Source organism: Caloenas nicobarica, chromosome 3 (genome assembly GCF_036013445.1).
Source record: "Caloenas nicobarica isolate bCalNic1 chromosome 3, bCalNic1.hap1, whole genome shotgun sequence".
NCBI classification, from domain to species: Eukaryota; Metazoa; Chordata; class Aves; order Columbiformes; family Columbidae; genus Caloenas; species Caloenas nicobarica.
In genome coordinates this window covers 65,077,303-65,100,377 of record NC_088247.1, presented here as the reverse complement: position 1 = coordinate 65,100,377, position 23,075 = coordinate 65,077,303, and the positions used below count along the sequence as shown (strand labels likewise).

Below are 23,075 nucleotides of genomic sequence, written 5' to 3'. Positions count from 1 at the left end.
GGTGCGTATCTCCTGTGTATTTTTGAAGCAAAATAAGGGCATTGGAGAAATAGGTACCTGTAGGGACTTCTGTCTATTCCAGAATCCCAGCCATAATCCATAAAAGAACCTTTTAAAATCTATTAATTCTTTTTTAAAGTGTAAAAATGCACTTGCACACTTCCTCCATCTTCACTAGGAGCTTTACCCAGTAATGGAAAGGATCTCAGTTGTCCAGCATAAAAAGAACTTTTCAGTTAGCTGCATTTGTTGAAATACAGCAATTTTCAGCTAAAAAAAGGGGGGAGGGTGTGTAAGATGCAGTATTTACATAAGAAAAGCTTGATTGTGTGACAGAAATCTTTTAAAGTTTTTGCCATGCGGTCCCGCTCTTCTCTCTTCCCTTTGTAATCTTCCCTTGGAGCATTGCACCACTGTGCATTTTAAATCTTTTCCCTCCACTACTCACTGCAAGCTTCATGAGGGAAATGACATTGTATGGCAGTTGTCTCCTTCATATCAAAAGAAAGCCTTTCCTTCTTTGCGAGAGTGAAGAAAAGTTTGTCTTCAGAGAGCAAAGGACAAAACTGACTTGGAAAAAGATGCTTTATTTAGATAACACGTTCTCTTTTCCTTTGAAGAAATTCACAATGTGTCAAGAAAAATTAGGCCAGATAGCGCTTTAATGGTCTTCCTCCTGTACCTCCTAAAAAAGAAGTCTGTTTCTACCAATTGCATTAAGAATCTACTACTAGTTTGGATAAGACAAGAAGCTGCTGAAGTTATTCAGGGTTGTTGTTTTGGGGTTGTCTGTTTTGCTTGAATAGTGTATAATAATGAAAAGCAGAATTTATACCAAAACTCCATCTTGCTACTAGGACATGCAGCTTTCCCTGCCTGTAGGATAAAATTAAATGCTTTGTTTTTCATGAGAAGAAAAAAGCAGACAGGTACCAAAGCTGTGTAAAGGAGTGGCTGCTTTCTTTCTTGCCTCCTTTATTTGGAAAAACAGCATAAATTTACAGGGGTTACACTGAAGAAACAGGTCTGAGTTTTGTATTTTCCTATGTGGGCTATGAATATACAAGTAAGTATATTTTTGCATGTGTTTCTATTTATATATTTGATTTTATATGTATAAGTCTATATCCATATACACATAATATGTGCAGTCTTCAAGTATACCAAGAAAAGGTATTATGGATTCAAATAATAAAAGGTTATTTTTGAAGTTGGATCAAGCGTTACATAGACTGATTATTTTCTTCCTTGTGCCTCAGTTTATCTATATAATTGCCAAATCAAATACAAAGCATACTTAGGTACTTTTTAGAACTTAAGAGTAGATAAGGTTTAGCCTTCAAAAATATTTGCTCTGAATATCTTCACATCTGAAGATGTGGAGAATTAGGTAAGGGCTTCATTCAGGGCAGTTTTGCAGGGAAACTTAAGTGTCAGTTATGAAATCATTACACAGATATGTGATTAATTTTCAGAACCAAAATAGTTCTGCTGGAGTTTCTTGTTTCAACAAAGGGTAGTACATACGTGGTTTTTTGAAAGATAGAAAGAAAGGACATAGATGGCAGGTACCATAAGACGGACATTTTGTTCAATGCTGCAGTCACGTTTATGGTCACTTTAATGGTGTTTGCTAAATGACTGTGACTAGATCAATATTGGAAATGGGAACATGTTGTATTATTTAAAAAAAAAAAGGCACTGCTTTGAGGAAGAAGAGAAGCAGGAAGTTACGTGTATATGATTTCACTGGGAGTTGTGCGAATGCCACTTTCAGTCATGAGTAATGCTCAAGATAAATGCTCACGTGCAATTGCAGTTCTCCTGTGCAATAACGTCAGATACAGAAATCTGAAACAGATTTCTGTAGTACCCATTTTTCTTCTGGTCATTTCACTGTTTTTTAAGGTATGGCCAGCAAGGATTTCCTTTACATGGTCAAAATTGCAATGCACCAAATTTTTTTATGCCAGCCCTAGGTTTTAATTTCTCTCCTGGTCACACATGGCTGTCTACTCATAGGATAAACGAGTTGTATTTTTCTGCTGATTGGTCATGACAAATAAAGACACTATATACATCTCTTGAATTTTTTGTTCAGTCCAGTTCTGTCTTAGATATACGGTAACTAATTCAAGACTAATAGCTCCCCATGTAGGTAAAATGAACTAATTGCATGTCTTCTCCTTAGCTATTTGCAAACAATAGGAGATGTACTCTGTGACAAACCACAGCACCTTCAGCAATGAGGTACGTAATGAGACATGGTGTGTGTGCTCTTTCTTCTCGTAGGCAAGGCAATTTTCCTGCCATGAATCAGAGCGGTATTATGGGATCCAGCTCCCCCTATACTCAGCCGATGAACAACAGCTCTGGCTTGATGAACCCGCAGGCTCCTCCTTACAGCATGGCACCTAACATGGTGAACAGTTCCACAGGTAATGGTGGGTAACCTTTCAGCAGTGGCCTTCCTCCATCAGTCTGCTTGACGCTACCAGCCCTGGGCTGGGGGCCGAGGGGTAGCCTGCCGCATTTGATTCACCCCGGTGGGTGGTTTGGAGTGATTCAAAACTAGGCTAAGGTATTCACGGGTTTTTGTACAGTAACTCATACATTTTTCATTAAGTCCTTTTGCACAGCATGTAGATGGGCACAGTGTTTTGAACAGTTCCAGCAACACTCGGACCCAGTTTGACATAGCTGTTGACTAGCAAGTATATGTATATTTGTGTGTATGTGTCTGCGAGAGAGAGAGAGAGAGGAAAACCTCATCTTTTGAGAGGCTGCTCTTGCTTTTCGGTGTCTTAGTTCCCAAGATTGCAATTTCAGATGTTTAATGTGGTCCTGGTTTAAAAAAAAAGAGATATGCACCTGCTCTGGCTTGAAGAAGCTGTAAGTTGAGCACTTAAAATAATTACTCTGTTCTGAAAACATAGGCCATATTTGCTATTTCCAAAATTCATATAACCATATATAGGGTTTCTTAATTTACTTATTTAAATATCAGTATATGAAATGTAATCATAGCTTTGTTTTGAAAAAAAAGCATATTCAGTGTAGCTGCTGGATTTATCCTTCATATCATAACTTGTGAATATAGAATTACTTGCAGCTTTGTGTGTGACTGTGAAGACAGGTGAATGTAGTTCTGTGCAAATGTGCTTTATCGTCCATATTCAGCCTGAACTCTTTAACAAGTGTCCTTCATCAAGATAATACTTCAGTAAAGATCAATTCTTTGATTGGGTTGGGTTTGGATGGAGTTTCAATGACCCTGAAGTGGATCCTCCCAAAAACTTATTGCAGTCATAGAGTTTCTGTGCATGCTTTACTGTTTCCATTAGACCTTTCTGAAATGTTCGGGGTTTTGAAGTTTTTCTGAAACCTGGGTAGGTTGTGCTAGGGTGATTTGATGTTGTTTCTTTAGCTGGTTTTGTTTCTACTTTTGTTTATTTCTTTAGAAGTGCCTTACTACTTAAATTGTGTCGTACCAAGAGCCTTTGTTTCGGTATCTTCCTCTCTGCCTGGCTTAGCCTGTTCGTTTCCTTCGTCCTTTGCCTCCTTCGCTGTCTTTCCTCCCCGTCACTTGGGAATGTCCCTGCTTTCTGGGCAGAAAACGGCCACTGTGAGATGCTAGTGTCTAGTAAGTCCAGAGGGTTCCTTTCCTCAACATAGGAGCTCCTGAGACACTTAACAGTGTCGCATTTTTCAATAATATTATGTTACATTTCTGGATAGCAGAAGAAACAGAAAGGAAGCTGTTAACCACTAAGATTTTTTTTTTAAAAGGCACTTTTTCCAGTTCTGGCTTGGAAGCCATTGGTTAGTCCAGACAGCACACTTCACCGTCTGGATGAAGAGGGAAAAGCTATTGAAAAGACCATTAGATAATAGCTTGCTTTTCCCCCACCAGAGCTGTCCCAGGTAATATTATGTTTTGTTTGTGTAGTTATGTGTTTTGTCTGGCTTACTGAAATAAAATTACTTCTGAGCATTGAAACTGTGCTATAAATTTTGTTTTGCTATTAGCAGAAGTAATTTTTCCCCCTTTTCCTTTGGCCCCCAGAGCTGCGAAAATAACCAACAGCAAACAGATGGCAGAGTGCCCTGCCTAAGAAGATTTATGTATTCCTAAGGAATAACCAGTTTAAAGGAAGATTCACAGAGGCTTTTTTGTTCAGATAATTCAGCCATTCGTTATTTTATACAGTGGAAATCTGTTCAATGCAAGGCCATTTATCCTAGCAGTCTTTTGTATGGGGTAGTCATACTCTTTTTATTGTGTTATGCATTCTGAAATATTGGATTTTTAATAATTTAAACATTTATCAGGGGGGTTTTCTGCCGGTGCATTTGTGAGGTTTTCTTTTGTTCCAGTTTTATTAAGTCAAAGACTACCCAATGGAAAGTAAGTATGAGATGAAGTAGAGGAGTTCAGTGCCCCTCTTTTCCTCCGTGTGTGAGCAGACGTGCATCTGGATCGCTTTGTGCAGCTGGTCCCCGAGGGCACACAGAGATGGCACGGGGAGTGGGGGAACAAAAAGAGAAAATGGTGCGAATGTACTGCTGGGGGCACACGCAGTGGGAATGCTGCATGTGCCCCTGTCCTGGCTCATCCTTCTGCTTGGCTTAAAGAAATGAAGGGCTGAGCTTAAGACAGGTGTAAACACAGTACTTAAAGTGATGATGTCTGGAGCCGGGGGGGATGCTTCAGGGTCAGCTCCGGCCCTGCGTTTGATGAGGTGGAGACTTTGCAGGTGATGCCTACTTACGGGCTTGAAAAGGGTGTTTTCTGTGGCACAAATACCAGTTAGGTGCTCTGGCTCTCAAGCCTTCCCACCCCCACGAGTGTAAAGTCACACGTCTGTCAGATAAAGCAGGGTTCGGTCAATGTGTGGGGCCAAAACCAAAACCAAATGCAGCTGAGTGGCCTCTGCGTTACTTGACTTGCTCGTGTGCACTGAGCACCAACAGCCGTGGCTTCAGTTAGAGGCCGGTGAAAAACTGAGGTAAGCAATAGGGAGAAGTTAGTTTATTTGTTGTCTGGGTTTTGGAGAGTGCAGTTGTGTTGCCCGTTTTGAGGGAGGAAGGTAGGTTTTGGTTATATTCATTTGAATCAAATGCACTTTAGGGTTTTACTCTAAAATAGAGGAGGATTGTTGGTGCTAATGGAATTGTTTTCATATGGTTTTGGAGCTTCAGTACAGCTAAGTATAACACTAGTTTTGCCACATGTTTTTAGTCGTATCTATAACTCCTTATTACCAATTGATCCTTTTTTCTTTTTTTTTTTTTTTTTAATTAATATCACAATTGAAAGGAAAGTCATGCTGCAGTTACGCATCCTGGTACTTCAACAGTGACCGTGCATCAAACTGTGGATTGCCAGCTTCTTCTCATGTAGAGCAGTTTAGGAGCACTGAAATTATGAGATCAGAGAAGACAGATCCTTCTGATAAAGTATCCCATCCATAACAGCAACAAACGCTTCAAGAAAAAGTGCCAGAATCCCTTCAAAATTACAGAACAAATTGCCATTCAGAAAAATTGTATAACCTCCACTGTTCTTTTGTTATGTGAGTTCACATTTCCCATATGTATTTTAGATTCCCCCCCCCCCCCCCATTTTTTAAATTCAGGCTTTAAAATGTATGTAATAAAAGGAAATTTACAAAACCTAACATAAATAAAATAACAATTTCCTACTGTGAGCCTTGGTAATTCCAGTGAAAATTATCTTTAAAAAGAAGTAATATGGAATTTGGATCTCACAGATTTCCATATTGTGCTTGCACAGAAACTGGCACGTATAATCTCTGCTACCTCTGGAGGTGAACAAAGCAATAAAAAGGCAGTAATCTTACTGCTACAAGAATCCTTTCCTAAGTTCACAACCTCTGTGCTACTGAAACCTTCCATTTTCTGGATATTATTATTCCCAACAAATTTTTAACACCGTAATACTTTACATAAAACATGAAGTTCTAGGATTCCTAAAGTTACTTGAACTAAAGGAATTAAAAGGTTGCTCTTAACTAAAAATAGGTACAACACTTAGCTTTTCTTTTATATTATATATATTTGACTTTGTGTTTATTTGGATGAATCTCTGATAGGGAAAGCTATCGTATTTATGAATGTGAAGCATTCTTTTAGAAATGTTGATTGGTTTTCTCTGTTTTGCAGCTTGGTTACATTTTTTCTGAAAAATGGGACCCTCCATTTATTTCACTATTTTTTTGCTTTAACGCATATTTTTGAATGAGCTATTATATAATGCACATTTAAGCAAACTTCCTGGGGGATGTCAGCAGTTGGTAACAGCTGACGTATCCCATCACTTGTACCTCAAACGCGTGATGACCGTGATCCAATGGTCATCGTGTGGCTGCACATGAAGCCAGCTCCCGGCACAGAGATGCCCGCGTCTCAGACTGCGTGCGCTTGCCATCCCTCGGCCGAGACTTGGTAGGCAGAAAGGAGGCGCAGCGCTGAGGTCCTTGATGTCCCGCTCATCCCTTTCAGATAAGGCGCCCGAGCACCCTGGATTGTGCTTTTCCATAGAGGTGGGTGGTCATTCGTGGCAGGACATTAGGCAGTGCTGTTGTCCCTCTGCCGTTTTTCCTGTGGGCATAAAAAGCAGTGGGGATCCTCTTGCCAACTCCACATGAGTCACAAATTTGCTGCTTTCACTACTTTTTTTTTTTTTTTTGGTAGGAGAATGGTAGGGGTGAAGGGAGGAAGGAATGTCTTAGAAAGGACGTAATCTGTTTTGTAGAGCGTGGTTTGTTATTGCACTAGCAATAAAGAGAAAAACAATGTTTGTGTGTTGCTGCTCCTACAGTATTTCATCATCTTCTGGGACTGATAGAGCAGCCTTTAGCAAAAAATACTTTGCTGCAGTTTTACTCATGTCAATACCTGCCTTTGAGTACATTAAATTCAGTGTGGAATAGTTGATTCAGGACCATGACCCATACTTGCTTTTTGAAATCATTCTAGCTCTTAAATTCTTATAATAAGCCAGAGGCTAGTACTTGAAACCTATTCACAATATGCTACAATGCTTTTTGAGTCAAGATTTCCCTGTTAACCTCCTCTCTAAAATGTTTTATCCTTTGGTCTGCACTTCACATGCAGAATTATTAGTACCTGTGTAGAAAGAGACCGTGTCTTATTTTAGCAGTTTCGTGACAATAACAGTATTTCACTGCTCAGAAAGGGTCAAAACAATGTTCTTGCTGGACCACTTTGCTAAAAAAGCGAAGGAATGTCTGTTAGCAAATCGCTGGAGAGTACATTTGCAAGAAGTTACGAAACAGCATTTTAACAGTGAATAGAAAAGTAGCTGTGGAAGCATCTTAGGTAAAAGCTATAGGGACACTAGACAACCTTGCAATTGGTAGTAAAATCCTTGCAGTTCTCCTCTTACAGGTAGAAAGAAAGGATGCACATGAAGTAAATAATTTAGAACAAAAAGTGAAAACAGAATTTTGGAATTTTTTTTTTTCCCATAATCGTCTCCAACTGCCGATAGTTACATTTGCATATGCCAACAAGAAATATTCAAAAGCCAAAATGAATTGGTATTTTTACATTTCTAAACATGATTAGTACATTCAGAATATGTGTGGTAATTTGCAGACTAGAATTACTTGCCCTTTACATGAGGTCTTAAATTTGACCTCTCTAGAAAAGTAATTTTGTAAAGGAATTCTGATGGAAACAAGACTACCAGGAGTAGGCACAATTATTATATTCTTTGTAACAGAAATACAATGTGCCAACCTAGATAACAGTGAGATATCAGCAGAGGATTTAGCCATGCAGAACTCTGGTGAAGAAGCGTGATTGTTAACTTTGCTTTGTTTGACCTCTCTCAAAATGCTTTAGAGGGGAAAGGTCATCTTTGGTTGCCTCGAAACTAAAACTAAGACTTCTTTTTTAGCACTTTCACAGGATGAAATGTGTTAACTGTTAAAATGGATTTTATATAACAGTTCTGCATCCTAGTTTGAAACCAGAAAGTGGCATACATTTGACCATTTTGTACTATATTTTTAAAAAATTCCTAAAAGAAAAATAACTTTTTTTTTTAAACTGTGGAGTTCAAAACTAATATGTGTTAGGCTGCCATCCTTCACTTCATAATGGTCACAAGCTGCCCCAGCTCCTCAGAGTGTAAGGGCAGAATGCATACAAGTCAAATGCTTAGTGGATGCTGGCTTCCCAGTATCATATTGCTTGGCTGTTTTGTTGAGGTTTCACACACATACATAAAAATAACAGCATTTTTAGCTGATCCCAATAGATTTTCCTCTGCAGCTGCATCACTTGAAAAAGGCTTTTTGTTCCAATTCTTCAAGTCTTAAGTATTGCAAGAATTATTTTTTTTAAAGTCTCAATTATGATTTATGTGTTGTGATGACTTTAAGGGCTTGATTGGGCTACAAATGTGCTTTGAAAAAACAAGAAAATGTGCCCATGAACAACACTGGCAGTTCAAAGCTGAATATTGAGCATACAGTTGTAAACTCACATGGCTGGGTAGGTTTTTTTGGCAGGCCCGTAGTCTCAACCTGCAGTGATGCGAAAGATATTAGCAAATTAGCACTGCAGAGCTTGCCAGCATATTCGCCAGAGTCCTGCTCATGCTCTCACTGCTGTAATTAAAACTAATTATTTTCTAAAACATAGTAATACATGAATATGTGCAATAATCATTTTGTAGTGGCCAATCTGTGAAGTATTTTTAAAGCTTCTTTGCCCCCTCCTCTCTTTGGCTTGCTCTGCAGTGTGGCTGCTGCCTCGTGCGAGCCGGCATTGTCGTTTTGCAGAGAGGCACTCTACTCTGGTAATGATCCGATTTTTTTTTTTTTTAAACAACAATGCTTTGTCGATTATTAAGATTTGTGAGTTTGGGATGTGTAATTTTTTACCTTTTTATTGCCTTGTAGGCTTTTCTGTCCTATGTTTTTCTTACTTCAGATCCTTCTTTGAAAAAAGGGAGAGGAAGGAAAGATAATCCAGTCTTTCCTAAGTGCTGTGCACATGGTTTTCTGCAGGGCAAGAATCACCTGGTGTCTTGCTGTTGTTCTGTGGTTATTTGCATTGATTCAGTGTCATGGCATCTTCTAGCATCTGATCTGCCCAGTATTTTCTGTCTATTTATCTGTTTCTCCTTGCATCTTTCTAGAAATGCAGGAACCCAGCAGCTCTGCAGCAATAATACTATACTTAGCACTTGCATCTTCAAATAAAAAACCCCTTTTAACTCCTCACACCCCTGGGAAGCAACTGTGTGCCATTATCAGAGAAAGACATTTGTGTGTTTGTTATAGTCCCACCTCGTTTTGACAGGAGGGGAAGATGTTGAGTGCCAGTTCTCCAACAGAGTGGAGTTTACAGCTTGTACTTCTGTAGTTAAGGCTCACGGTGGCTGAGCCATTCACGCTGAAGTCAGTAGGGGCAGGAATTATCTGCTGGACACCAACCTTAACACAGATATAATTGGTAATTCAGCCTTTCTCTTGGATTCAACACTGCAAGCAAAATGCGCGTCATTTTAATTTATGTTTATCTGTTGCTAAAGGGAAGGTGCAGTAGTTATTAAAATAGACAGTTGTTCTGTTAAAATGTAGCGGTCAAACATGGAGCCAGTTGAAGACCACCAGCAGCATGAAGAATGAATTTTACTTTGTAAAGTGGTGGTGGTGGTGGTGGTTGTTGTTGCGTGGTGCTTGTATTCTCGCCTCGTTCGTTCTCTTTTATTTCCTGACTTCAACCAAAGAGGTTTCCAGGTTTCCGGACACCGGAATAACAGGACAGAGGTGGGATAATCTCTGCTTGACGTGGTGCCACAATCTTGCAGCAGGAAGCGTGCTTTTTTCTTGCAAAGCCAAACATAGTCATGCTTAACTGCTTCTCCTGTTTTCGATTAGCACCTATGGGTCTTGCAGATATGATGACACCTGGTGAGTCCAAACTACCCCTTCCTCTCAAAGCAGATGGCAAAGAAGAAGGACCCCCCCAGCCCGAGAGCAAGTCAAAGGTATTTACCACCTCTGCACGTGGTGTTGGTTCAGCCCGCAGAAGTCTGCTGTGTTGTCCTTCATCTTCTGGTTTTGGCCTACCCACTTCTGTTCTTTCCTGCATGCCTTTCCATTCACGTGCAATCTCTTTGTTTGTTTCTTTTAATTTTCTTTTTCTTTTTTTTTTTTTCCTTCATTGTATGGATCTGAAAGTTACTAGTTCTTACGGCATTTTAACTTGCGGGGGCAAAGCAACCCAAGCCAAAAGTTGCGTGGGGATTTGGCTGTGCCAGGTGGGTGGGAAAGAAGGGTCTTGCCTGGTTTCGATACTTGCAGCCATTTTTCTCTGCCTTCAGTTATAGCTTCCTGTTTTGGCCGCCTCAGCAGCAGCAACATACTTTAATATTTTGCTTTCCTGCCTTATTTGATAAAATAAGGTGAACAGCTTGGTTTTTTTTCTTTCTTTCATAAGGGGAAACCCATGCTTAGCATTCCATGTGAGCTTGAAATAAGCATGGTGGCTTAGTGACTTTAGCCAAGCATCCAGCAAACTTTCCAAATTATACTAATTAACAATGTTGTTTTAATACCTTATATATATATATAAATATATTTATATATGTTTGTGTTTTCTGTATGTGTCTCTCTGTTTATATATATTTTATATATAAAAATTGGTCAGTCTGTTAAACTGGATGTATTTTTTTTGTTTTTAATAAAGTTTGCCCTGCCTTTGTCATATTATTTTTTTTTTTTATTCCTCTACCACAGGATAGCTACAGCTCTCAGGGTATTTCTCAGCCCCCAACCCCAGGCAACCTGCCAGTCCCTTCCCCAATGTCCCCAAGCTCTGCTAGCATCTCCTCATTTCATGGAGATGAAAGTGATAGCATTAGCAGCCCAGGCTGGCCAAAGACTCCATCAAGCCCTGTAAGTGGCTCTGTTTTTTTTGGGTTTTGTTTATTTTTTTTGTAATTAATTATATTTTAATGCTTGCTTGTTTGTTTTGTAAATTCCTTTTCTTCATTATTTATCCACTAAACAGTTTTCTTTTGTTATAACACTGGGTACAAATTCTGCTCTCGGACACATGACTGTAAGTTCCACTGCTTGGCTTCAGTGGGGCCTGAGCATGCTTATCCAAGGGCAAAATTTGTCCAAACAGCACTTTGAAATAAGAAAGAGTAAAATTGCGTGCATCATGCAAATGTGCTGTCTGGTAATACAGCAGTTGTTGTGAAGAAAACATCCTTCCTGTAATGCATCAGCTTCCAAGCATGCCGACTGTGTTGTTGAGGACAGTTCCATTTCTGTTCCTGGGCCCAAACTCCTTCACACAACTGACTTCACTCTGGTTGCTGCACTTGTCTTTGCTAGGAATAATTAGGGAAAAAAACAAAGCAAAACAAAATGAGAAATCTTCTCTATTGAAACTGAGATCTATCAAAGTTTAAATTGTAGACTCAGCACTACGGAAAAGCTGCCATGTATATTTTTGAAACATTTTTAATTTTGAATTGCGTATTTGGAAATACAATAATGAGGTTATCAGGGCACAGTCTAAAACAAAATTGTTTCTGGTTTGCTTCATTCAGTTATTTTGAAGTAAGCCAGATTGTGGGTAGAAAAAAACCCTGATGCATATGTGTTTTTAGAAAAGTATTTTGTAGATAAATAATGTTTAGCCATTCTCATACAGGTTGTAAAGAAAAACCTGAGAGAGATATGTGGTGCTAAAAATGGATTTCATCATATGTATCTATTTATATACACATAGAAAATCTCTGTACATCTATAGAAAAGAGAATGCAGATATAAGCTTATATAGCCTATGGGGAGCAAATGTCCACTTGAACATTTTTGCTTTGTTTATTTGAATTAGAAAAATATATGTTGTTCCTCTTTTCTTTTTACCAAAGCTCATAATGATCATAATTTCTCTGTAGAAAAATACTGAAATATATTCTTGTGAAGAATATAAAAGTTTTTTCCCAATGTTAACATGTACTTAAATTAGCAACAATTCTAATCCTTGATTTCAAGTATTGGGGTCATAAAGACGGGCCTCTGGTACTGAATTTTAACCTGAGTCTACTTCCTGATTGATAATACAGATAGAAGATAACAACTTAATTTTCACAAAGTGATATGCTGAACAGAATGTTTCAGGGCAAACAGAGGAAGGCCAATCAGAAGGAAAAAGATCTACCCATCCAAAAACCAGACATGTAGTGAAAGCCCTTGAGCAAAGGGGCAGCATGGCAAGAAGTGCACCACCACCTCAATGTCTTGATGTTTATTTGGCAATGACTTTGAGTCTCAGAAGGCAGCTGGTGTTGCTTGTTCCCACAAAGTCTCATCTTTTTCTTCACAGCATTTCTGAAAGGGTAGTAGCAAAAACTCTGATAGTTTTCTTTGTAGTAATGTTTTGGGTATTGCTTGCTTGGATGGTTTTCTGGAGGAAAGCAAGAGAGTTATTGCACAGGATAACAGGTCGAGTTCTTCCTCTGCAAGGTTACCGAGCAATAATGCATTCCTCAGCTCATTGCATAAACTGCGTAACAAATCCTAGAGTCATCATGAACGTACGTGGAGCTTTTTCCATGTAAATATGCCAAAGTACAGCGTTGGAAAACATAAATGGAGCAAGTTTGTGCTTTCAGTTTGTTCTGAATACCCTTCTGTCCAAATGCTGCTGCATCTTTAGCTTCAGTTAGCTTCTTGGTACACTGATACAGATAAATACAGTGCTTTGGAACTGTAGAAAAGTGCTGTAAATTAGCTGATCGCTTTTTGCCTGTGAAGGCCAGTGTATTGGATAACTTCATCGACTGCAACAGCAGCCTGACATAGACTGGAACAATTGATTGCAGGCATTTCGTTACACTTGAAAACAGCCCGAATTTGTTCATTAAATCCCAAAGCTGCTTCATGTGCTACAACTTCTCCATTCCAGCAGAGGATCAAAACAAGGGTGAATGGTCTGTGATTCACTTCACAGTATCCCTGTGATCCTACTAAGTGGATCCTCTCTTTCAGCACTTTTATATGGAAGTGAGGCATGAGAAAATGTGGAGAATAACTTGTTGAACCTTATGTTTTGAGGGCTTTTCAGATACATAGGTAAAATCATAGAACCATAGAATGGTTTGGGTTGTAAGGGACCTTAAAGATCATCTAGTTCCAACTCCCCTGCCTTGGGCAGGGAAACCTTCCGCTAGACCAGGTTGCTCAAAGCCCAGTCCAGTCTGGCCTTGAACACTGCCAGGGATGGGGCATCCACAGCTTCTCTGGGCAGCCTGTTCCAGTGCCTCCCCAACCTCATGGTGAAGAACACTTCTGCTGTGCTAATTTTGCATGCTAGTTTTGCATCTCTGACAGTGGTGAGGTGGCTTTAAAATTCTTAAAGAGAATTTGCAAGTGTGGGTGTGAACTATGCAGGGTCACTGCAACATGAATGAAACCGTAGGTTATGAAAACCCCATAAAACGCTGTTTATGTCCATAGGTACACATGAATATGATAGTGAATGCACCTGAATAGTACTATATCGCCATGGTGCTAGCTGTGAGGGGTCTGCAGAGTCCTTCAGGAGGGAATCTTGACAGACGATTGTGTCTTGCAAAAACCTCTGCCGGAGATTGGACTTCAGCAGTTTTTGCTGCCTGTGTATGTCAGCTCTGTTCTGTAGGAAAATAGGTCTATGTAGTAAGTGTAATATTGGCAAAGTCTTTGTTGAAGTGGCAAAAGTGAACAGTAGATAGTTGTATTAATATAGATGCTTAGAGATGTGTACAGAAACAACTACGCACTGCCTTAATGTGAAAAGAACAACTACAGAAATTTCTGTTGCTCTTAAGGATTCTGCAGACTCACCGAATAAGAGTCTGTATATGATACAGTTTTAATGGGTGGTAGGTGCAGTAAAAATAAAGTATGGGGTTTGACAAATTTAATAGGAGAATTGGCTTTGGTATCCTTGTATTTAGATGTGGGGTTTTCTACATCACCTATTTAAACTTGGCCAGTCACACCGCGTAGAAGAAGGCTGGGGATTGAGGGCAGAGTAGGATGCAACTGAATCGGTAAAGGTATGTTCCACAGGCTTGCACCAGCATTCTTTTATCACCAAAACTATCAACAAACTTAACAGAAGAAAAGCTCGTGGTCTGTATTCTTCCAGCATTGCCTGACATGCACTCATTTTAGTTAACAATCTGCTAATGGGATCATTTTGTAATAAAGCCTTATTTTCTGAGGGTTAACGTCTATCTGTAGGCAAATTTAGGCTTCCAGCTGAACCTGCCCATGTGGAGCTGAAGTTTGTTTGTGTGTAGACTAGCTTGCACACATCTGTCATTTCTATATGTTTACATTTATAAAAATAGAGAAGATTAAAAGATCTTTACTCTTGGGGAATAGCATTCTTCCCTCCAGTGCATTCTTCTAAAGTTAACATTTCACTTTAGAAGAAAATTGCACCCATTTTACAAAGCATGACAACCTGAAAGCTCACACAGTAAGAAACACTTCTAACCTTCTGTAAACTGTGAAAAGTTTTCAGATGATACTGTCATTTTAGAGCCTCCTGCCACACTGCTGAAAAGCAGCATCATTTCAGATGTAGAGTAGAAAAACCCAGAATGAAAAATTGTTTCCATTCTGCTCTGAATCTGATTTGAAAAAGATAATCTTACCATATAAAAATGAAAATGTAGAATGGGTAAATCTGAACATTTTTAATCATGAACGACAAGAAAAGTGAAATAGAAGCTGTTTTGTTTCCTCGTGTTAGAATATAAGCACATACAAAATCTACTGAGTAAAAGCTGAAATTCCTCACCTTCATTTTTATTAGAGTTCCATGGTATCGTGTCAGATTAAAGCTAATGCTGATGAGCAGTACAGTAACTGTTCATACTGCAGTTGGTGGTGGGGTAGCTCCAGTTTATTCAGTTTTTCAAGCCTATGTGATCATATATCCTCACTACAAAATCAAATTTGTAGCAACATGACTTGCCTACTTCCCTCTTTCCACCCACACCCCCCAGAAATCTTTGGCAAAGTATGTTTGTTGAAAAGATTTAAACTGATTTTCTTAAACACCCAGATACATAGCAAGTGATGCTTAGAGTAAACTGGTTGCCATTACAGAGTCAGTTTGTGCTTTCTTTGCATAATCTACAGGACTCATGTCAAAGTACTTTGCTGCCAGCCACTTAGTAAAACAAATGCAGCCTTGACTCTGACTTCAGTAGGAGTTGTAACACAACTGAATCTGGTGCAGGTAAACTCAGGAGTCACCTCGTTTCTAAGTAAGACAGGTAATATCTGTCTGTAGGAAGGACTGCTGCGAAGAAGTTACAGTATCAGGAAGCAAGGCATAAAACTTCACAGGAGGCTATTTATTTAATTAAAATGAATATCCATTCACCGGAAAGAACAGCAATGGCTCACGGAACTGCTGGGTCACCCTCCTTGGCTTCACATCTCTTTTCTCCCTGGCTGTCCTCCAGTGTTGCCAAGTTTCAGCTAATGGCTGGAGAGACATACAGAGCCTGTCATGTCTTCCAGGCTAACATGCAAGATGAATGGTGGCAATGCTTTTAAAAATCTTCGGTAGTCGGATGCCACCCCACTGCATCTTTGGTGGTGTTGAGTGCCAGTCCTCACCAGCACAATGTGGGGACGTGGACAAAGTGGGTCATTCTGTAGCATCTGTGAGGTGCAGCTGGGGTCTTGTTTAGAGATGTTTCAACTAGAAATAAGTTCCTGTTTGCTTCAGAGTAGTGCTGTCTCCCATTCAAATAAGGAGAAGGCAAAGAAGGGAGAGAGTGATTGACTAGATGAGTTTAAAGAAGATTGTTTACCACAATCAGCAATCAAGTTTAGGATTTTACTATACAGACATGAAGGATATGTTTCCCTTCATATATTTGTCTCCTTTCCCAAAGCTTGATGTCAATCTTTTTCTCTTGTGTTTAATTCTGAACCACTTCCATCTTCCGCTGCTGAGCAAATCACTTCGCTTTCTGCAAGCAGGAGGGTCATCCTGCAGTAGCAGCAGCCCCTCTGTGCTGTCACCTCAGAGACACTTCGGGTCGGGTCTGGTGTGTAGTCCATCCACGTGTGGCACAGAGCCCAGCTCACAGGGTTATATTGCACAGAAAAGATACGGTGAGAAGTTAGGGTTTGTGTAGCAGCTTCAGTGCTTTCTGCCATCTCCACAGAGAGAAGAAAAGGCATCAAGATAACGTGAGCTTTCATTAGCTGTAAAGCCCAAATAGAGCAGCAGCAGGATGGGTTTCCAACTCTTTCCCTTTTCCTAGCGGTGCTTCAGCTCTGGTTGCTTTCCATCCCTGGTTTTCCCCAGGTCATAATACACTTTCTCTTTACATGGTAGGACGTATGAGATGACTATATTCTGTTCTCCTTCAAGGGAGGACTAGCTACTCACAAACATTATTGCCTCAGACAGCTAATTAGCCGTTCACAAAGAGTACGGCCACCAGTCTCCTTGTACTGTAGGCACTCTCATCTTGCTTCTTGGGCAGCAGTGGCCTGAAGAGGTAGTAAAGCATAACCATGCTTTAGGCTACTCTCGTGCAATTCCTGTTCTGGAGGAACACCTTCAGGTTTTCTAGCCCCTTTTGAGGGGCAAAGGGAAGAGGGTTGATTTGGTTTGTTTTTAGGATTATGTAAACTTGTGTGGGACAAACTTGGTTTTGACTTTACCCAAATTTTTGCTTACAAAGAACTTTGAGATAAGTGGATGAGAAGCACTATGTGAGAGCTACCTCTTCGTAAAATAATATGAGGCAACATCAGAAACTTGCCTTCTGGGATCCAAAGTTCAGATTGTGAAAGAAATAAGAAAATGGGGAGTTTGGGCCCTTTATTTAAAAAGCTGAATTTTCCTTGTATGGACAGAATGTACTGTTTGTGCCTGAACTAGTAGCCTTCATTCCTGACTGTTGTGTGATAGCTTTAGTTTGTTTGACATCTTCTCTTTTTCAATGTTGTGAGTTTCTTACTTTCTTTTCCCTCCCTCTCCCACCCTTCCCCCAACTCTTTTTTTTCTTCTTGCGACATAGAAATCAAGTTCCTCTACCACAACTGGAGAGAAGATCACAAAAGTCTATGAACTAGGAAACGAGCCGGAGCGCAAGATGTGGGTAGATCGGTACCTGACGTTCATGGAGGAGAGGGGCACGCCTGTGGCCAGTCTGCCAGCTGTGGGCAAGAAGCCCCTGGACCTGTTCAGACTCTATGTCTGCGTCAAAGAGATTGGAGGTTTAGCACAGGTGAGAAGAAGGGCTTGAAAGTGAACCTTTTGAAAAGTGTGATGCACATTTTTTTCTAGAGTATTTCCCACTGGTTACACAGTTACATTTTCAGCCCTGACAACGGTTGAAGAAAATAGTTTCGTGCTTTAATATTTGTCCGGAGTTCATTTTTTGCTGCATAATTGCCTTAAAACTCTACAGTTTGAATCAAAATTGGCCATTGCTATAGACAGATGAAATTGTTACCTGTTCGGGGTAATGCAGTAATGCCACCAAGAGAAGAAAAGAAGAAGAGGCCATTAGATCAAAGTTATGAGTAAGAAATACATGATCGAGCTGAAAGGAAAAGGAGATTTTGAAATCCATCCTTCCCAGATAGGGATACTGCCTCTAAGACAAATCAATTCATCTCTCCGCAGAAGAGGCAGAGATACATTATTGAAACACAGTCCTTCATGCCAAATCTTTCATCTCTGAGTGTCTCTGTACAGTACATTTGTTTCTTAGAGACCGTGCTATCCCTGTGTTTGGAAGATGCTTACAGGGTATTTTGAGTTGCCGTACAGACACAATGATTACAAGGAAAAGGTGAATTACTTAATCGAGATGAAGGAAAATGAAAGCAGGAAGAGCTGAAAACGCAAAAGTCACAGACAGGAGAGAGAAGCTTTGGTTTGTGTTCTCACCAGTTCACTGGAAGTTTTACAAAGGGATATTTGGAAATTACTTCTGAGTTCTATGAGACTGACCACCACAGAGCAAAACTAAATGTTTCATTGCCTAGCAGCACTAAAAGGGAAAGGAGGATAAAATGGTCAGTATTTGCAGCCTTAGATTTGGTATTCAAAGTCATCTGTCCTTGCCTGATACTTTTACAAAGCATCCCTTGCATCTAGGGGATCACTCTGGCTGGGTGCTAGCACCTACTGTGAAGTGCAGAGACCCATCATTTCTGTGCATTTTGGAATGCTTGTAGATGTTCAGTGCTTTACAAGATGATGTCTTAAACATAGCTATGTAGATAAATGTGTATCTGCAATATGTATTATGAAACAGATAATATTTAATATTTAAATAGATATAATTTAATGGTAATTACAAATCTGGACTCAAAAATACGTCAAACAAATTAGATCCTCAGAAAGAGAGTGCATTTTAATAATGTATGTGATTAGTTCAAAAAAGTAATGTCCAACATCAATCTGTACCATTTTTGATGTTATTTTGAATAGTACACCTAGTATAGTATTTGACTACTGAATTAGATCATTGAATGAGATCATTGGCCCTTCAAGTCCAGAGATTTTAGCTATTTCTGTTATTAAAGGAAGGCAGAGAAACCTAATATAGTTCACCTTGCCAGTTGTTAAATGCTGTATATGGGCAAGAGATGTTATCCTGACACTTTTAGTGATCAGCTCATGCCCCCCAGCATCATAAAGATTTCATTACTTTTAGCTCAGAAACTTTATTACAGGTAAATCGTATCATGCAGCTGCTCTGCCTCATACAGTGTGATTGTGCCCATAGTGTGACTCTTAGCATCAAAAACTAAGCAAGATGGGGGGCAGATGGGTTATTCTAGAGAGTCATTCATGTTTGCTTATTATGGAAATTTATTTTCTCTTGGGACACTCAGTGTTGATTTGCAGTGACAGACATAATGCCTTGCCAAAGAATAGATGCTGTTCACTTAGGCTGATTTTTGAAAGGGCTTGAGTGGCGCGCGTGTGCGTGCGCGCTTCACTACGGGTAAAAATTGACACTGAAAATAAAGGCTTCTGGTTTTGCTCGTGTGCCCGTGTGAATGGTCACCATATTTATCTGTCTGGGGCTACTGAGAGGTGCTTGCTGACATTTATTTAAATGCATCTGTGTGATGCTCTCCTGTTGCTCCAACTGCGTCACTCCACACCTCATGGTTCTACCTGGAGAGTGACAGGGAGTGGAGCTGGAGCTGCGCAGCAGCAGTGCTTATTCCGTCTGGATATTTGCAACCGATGGTATAAAACTTGAACCGACCAGCTGTCGGCAGTCTTCTTCTAAATGCCCATATACTGGGCACGTAGGTGTGGATGCTTCTGTTTGCAGTATGCGATGTGTTCATTGCGCGCCACTTAGCTGTAAGTCAGTGGACACAAAGGGCTGTGTGACTGGATTTCAAGCCTCAACAGGGACAGTTTATGAAAATTTCCTCTCCTTTAACTCCTGGGTTCTTGCAGGATGTACCAGAGAAATAAAAACACTTTGCATAGCCATGCCGGCTTGCTTGCTATTAGTGCTATCCCCTAAAGATCTTTGCTGACTGGCAGCAGTTAGTGTTATTAAACACTTTGAGAAACAAAGAAATGTTTCCTTTGCTGGCACACAGGCTTAGGAACAGCATGACTAATGATAACCTTTGTATCTGCGTTAAGTTAAGTTGGAGTCACTAAAATCTCAGACCTCAGGGCAAGTAGGAGTCATCATGGTGCACGGGAATCAGGATTCTTCCCCGACAGAAGCTGAGATGCTCAGATATTTAAAGCCCATTTATTTCAGTGCTGTCTCCCCTCCTTGGATCATACTTAGCAATTGCACAAGTAGTTGAATGAACTCTGGGGCGCCAGATATTGCAGCAAAAATACTGGCTGCTACAAGTGTTAGAGCTGAGCGAGCCAGTGGCATCATCCAGGATGGGAAATGAACTTCACTGTTACTGCAGATCAGCTGTGTTTGAGGAACTCATGAACAGAGTCTTTCAATATCCTTAGGCTCACACTGCAAACAAGACTCGCAGCTGAGTTGTGCAGGCAGCACTGTAATACAGAGTATTGCTGGATGTGCCTGTGTGTTTGAAGTCTGCCTTAATTAATTAAGGGACCTCACTTCACTCTGCCTCTCATCTAGCTGAAGGATCACTGATCTGTCCTTGCAAGACACTCCGAAGTGAAAGAACTCGCACCAGGAATTATAGGCTGAACTGTTTGACAGCTGGTGGCTATTTTGCAGAAAAAAATATTTTTCATATCAATGCTCAAACACTTAAATTGCAGAATAATGCTGTTACTGCTTTCTAAATTAGTTTTCAGAAGCTGCTTTTTAATTAGAATGAGGTGGGTGCAGGTGGGTGTCGGATAGAGGAAGAATGAGCGTGCATTTGCTTGGAGATGGATTGCTAAGTGAAGAGCATAGGCCCTGGGAGAGCGCAAGGCATTTAAAAGATGCACCGCGCAGAAGACTCTCCACAAGCAAAGCTTTTTATGTAGCTATCAGCAGGTTCCTTAATGGTTTTATAACTGTAAATGCTGTCTATGCATTACTGCGTGTGGGAGTAATGAGCATTAGTTAAAAGAGGAAAAATTTAAAAGTAAACCAAGGCATTACATGCTTATTTTTCTTTTTTTCCCCCCCCCCCCTTTTTTGTCTCCTGACTTAAACAAAACACTTTGCTGCAAACCAGTGACTCTACCATTTATTTTGCTAGGTTAATAAAAACAAGAAGTGGCGTGAGCTGGCAACCACCTTGAACGTTGGCACTTCGAGCAGTGCAGCCAGCTCCCTGAAAAAACAATACATTCAGTACCTGTTTGCCTTCGAGTGCAAGATTGAGCGAGGGGAGGAGCCCCCTCCAGAAGTCTTCAGCACTGGCGATACTAAGAAACAACCTAAGATTCAGCCGCCATCTCCTGGTGAGTCAAAAAAACTGCAGCCTCTTACACAACCATTTTTTGAATGCGTAAGATACTCACTACATTGCAATTTATATATTTAGAAGCGTGCCTCGCTAATGCTGGCCAAAAAATGAAGGTAAAATATGTTGTTGGCATCTTGTTTTCCGACTTGGAGCTAGCTCCTGAGTCAAGTCTGATTTAACTTCGCAGTCATGTGTCTAGTTTGTTGTTGCTCACTCCAGCATGTAAAGTCATGTGCACCAGCTTACCCTGAATATTGAGAGTTACGTGGGCATTGTAAGGAGAAGAGCATTCTGCATGGACACGCTTGCACTGTAGGACAGGAGGCAGCCAGGACTAAAAGGAACGTCCGTTTGTCTAAAGATCAGATTCTGGTACTTGTGCTTCCCTTGCCATGACTCTGAAGCTGCGTTTTGAGCACAACAACTGGTCAGTAAAGCTTCAGCTGGAGTCAGGCTGGCAGATGCTGGACTCTGATACAGCTCACGCTGAATGCGTGGCGGATGGAGAGAGTTGAGAGTATGGTGTATCCGCACTGCCAGAGCTCACAGTTTGGAGGCAGGCTCTCTGGTTTTTGTTGCTAATCCTGTATGTCAGATAAGTCATTAGCATCACTGTCTTTGTCTTCTTGTCTGAAGATTTGGAACTGGAAATTCTTGATTTTAGCTGTTCTTTTTGTATGTACAGTGTGGTGTTTGAAACCACGCTGTTTTCTTTCTAAATTAATTCAGCTTAAGACTCTCAAGATTGGATAGTCATGAGTGATATTCAAGACAGGAAAATTATTCGGTTGTAATATTTTAAGTAGATCGGAAAAGGTGTAGTAAGTATTAGACTATGATGTTGACTTCTGGACTACCCATGGAAAAGGAAATGTTTCCTTTGATTTGTCGGTTATTAGGCTTTTCTGACCAACAAAATTTTGTTAATACTTACCTTCACAGTTACTATTAGGCAGACCACCTTCTTCTATGGCCAAGAGAATATAATTCTTGAAATGTTTACAGCAGTTTCTTGCATTAGAAGGCAGTATAAGGAAAGTATTAAATACCTTAATTTCTGTTAGTGGAGTTCACTGGTCAAAAATGGGAAGTGGCGAGTCAGGGACACAGCAAGCTCTCCAGGCGGTTTGCAGGCTGCGTGGCTCCAGTTTGAGAATTCCTGTTGTAGATACCAGAAAATTGCAAAGACTTTTATAATCATATAATACAGTTCTAGCTTTTACGAGATCATTTGTTGTGACAGCGCTTTGTCACTTTTGAAAAAGATAAAGGCCATAAGGCTTAAATCTTTTTCAGCCTAATGTATTCAGTGTAAGGATTTGGGGAAGTGTTTAGTTAAAATCTTCCTGGGTACATCTCTTTGTGTAATACCTTAAATATTTCCTCCACCTTGTTAATACCTAGGGTTATTATGTACTCCAATGCTGATTATTTAATAGACAAGACCACTAGGTTATTTTGCAAGGCAAGTTTAGAAAATAGGTAAAAATACTTGGTACTAGAAGTGAAGCCTATAGTCCAAATGTTTTTCTGTCTGAAATGAGCATAGATTGTCCTGAGTGTGCATCATTGCAAAAAATAAAAGATGTTGGACTTGCCTGTCGCCTCCAGAGAAAGCTGCTAAGGGGAGCTGAAACTGTTCAGTTTCTTAAGGAGGGTAAACAGTAAATTCATCTGTTTCTAAAACTAAACAGCAGTACTAAAAATGAGAGCGTATTTTGCTTTGCTCTTTCCTCCTTTACCCTTCTTGCCCCAGCACTGCTCTCAGTAGTTGGTTTGGGGATCATCACCATAAATTGGCTGAATTTTGAGATAAAGAGTCGTTATTTAAATATGTAAACTTTAAACAAAGGAACAGAAATGTCAGACATACCATTTTTAGAGGGACCTTTTGCATCATGACACTACAGATAAAAATGGCAAAGTCCAAGTTTAAATTTATCATAACATTCAAGCAAGCTGTCTATGAGGAGAACTGAAACTATTTTTCTAAAATAAAAACACAGCAGGACATAGAGACTAGAAGAGGGGGAAGCAAGCAAAGATTTCAAGGTTTGTTTTGTTGGCAAGAAAAGAGCTCGT

At 40.0% G+C, this 23,075-nt stretch overlaps 1 protein-coding gene across 5 annotated transcripts in view; it reads left to right on the top strand.

Annotated features, from left to right (window-relative positions):
* The window catches only part of ARID1B (AT-rich interaction domain 1B), a 330,284-nt gene that overhangs the window by 283,552 nt on the left and 23,657 nt on the right, over positions 1–23,075 (top strand). For 2 of the 5 annotated variants that reach the window (XM_065630702.1, XM_065630699.1), the window contains exons 9-13: positions 2,293–2,438; positions 9,942–10,051; positions 10,803–10,961; positions 17,126–17,335; positions 20,784–20,988. In XM_065630702.1, coding sequence (XP_065486774.1) covers positions 2,293–2,438; positions 9,942–10,051; positions 10,803–10,961; positions 17,126–17,335; positions 20,784–20,988 — 830 coding nt within the window. Of the gene's footprint in view, positions 1–2,292; positions 2,445–9,941; positions 10,052–10,802; positions 10,962–17,125; positions 17,336–20,783; positions 20,989–23,075 lie in introns of all 5 variants that reach the window. The other 3 variants (XM_065630701.1, XM_065630697.1, XM_065630700.1) reach the window with 2 other exon arrangements.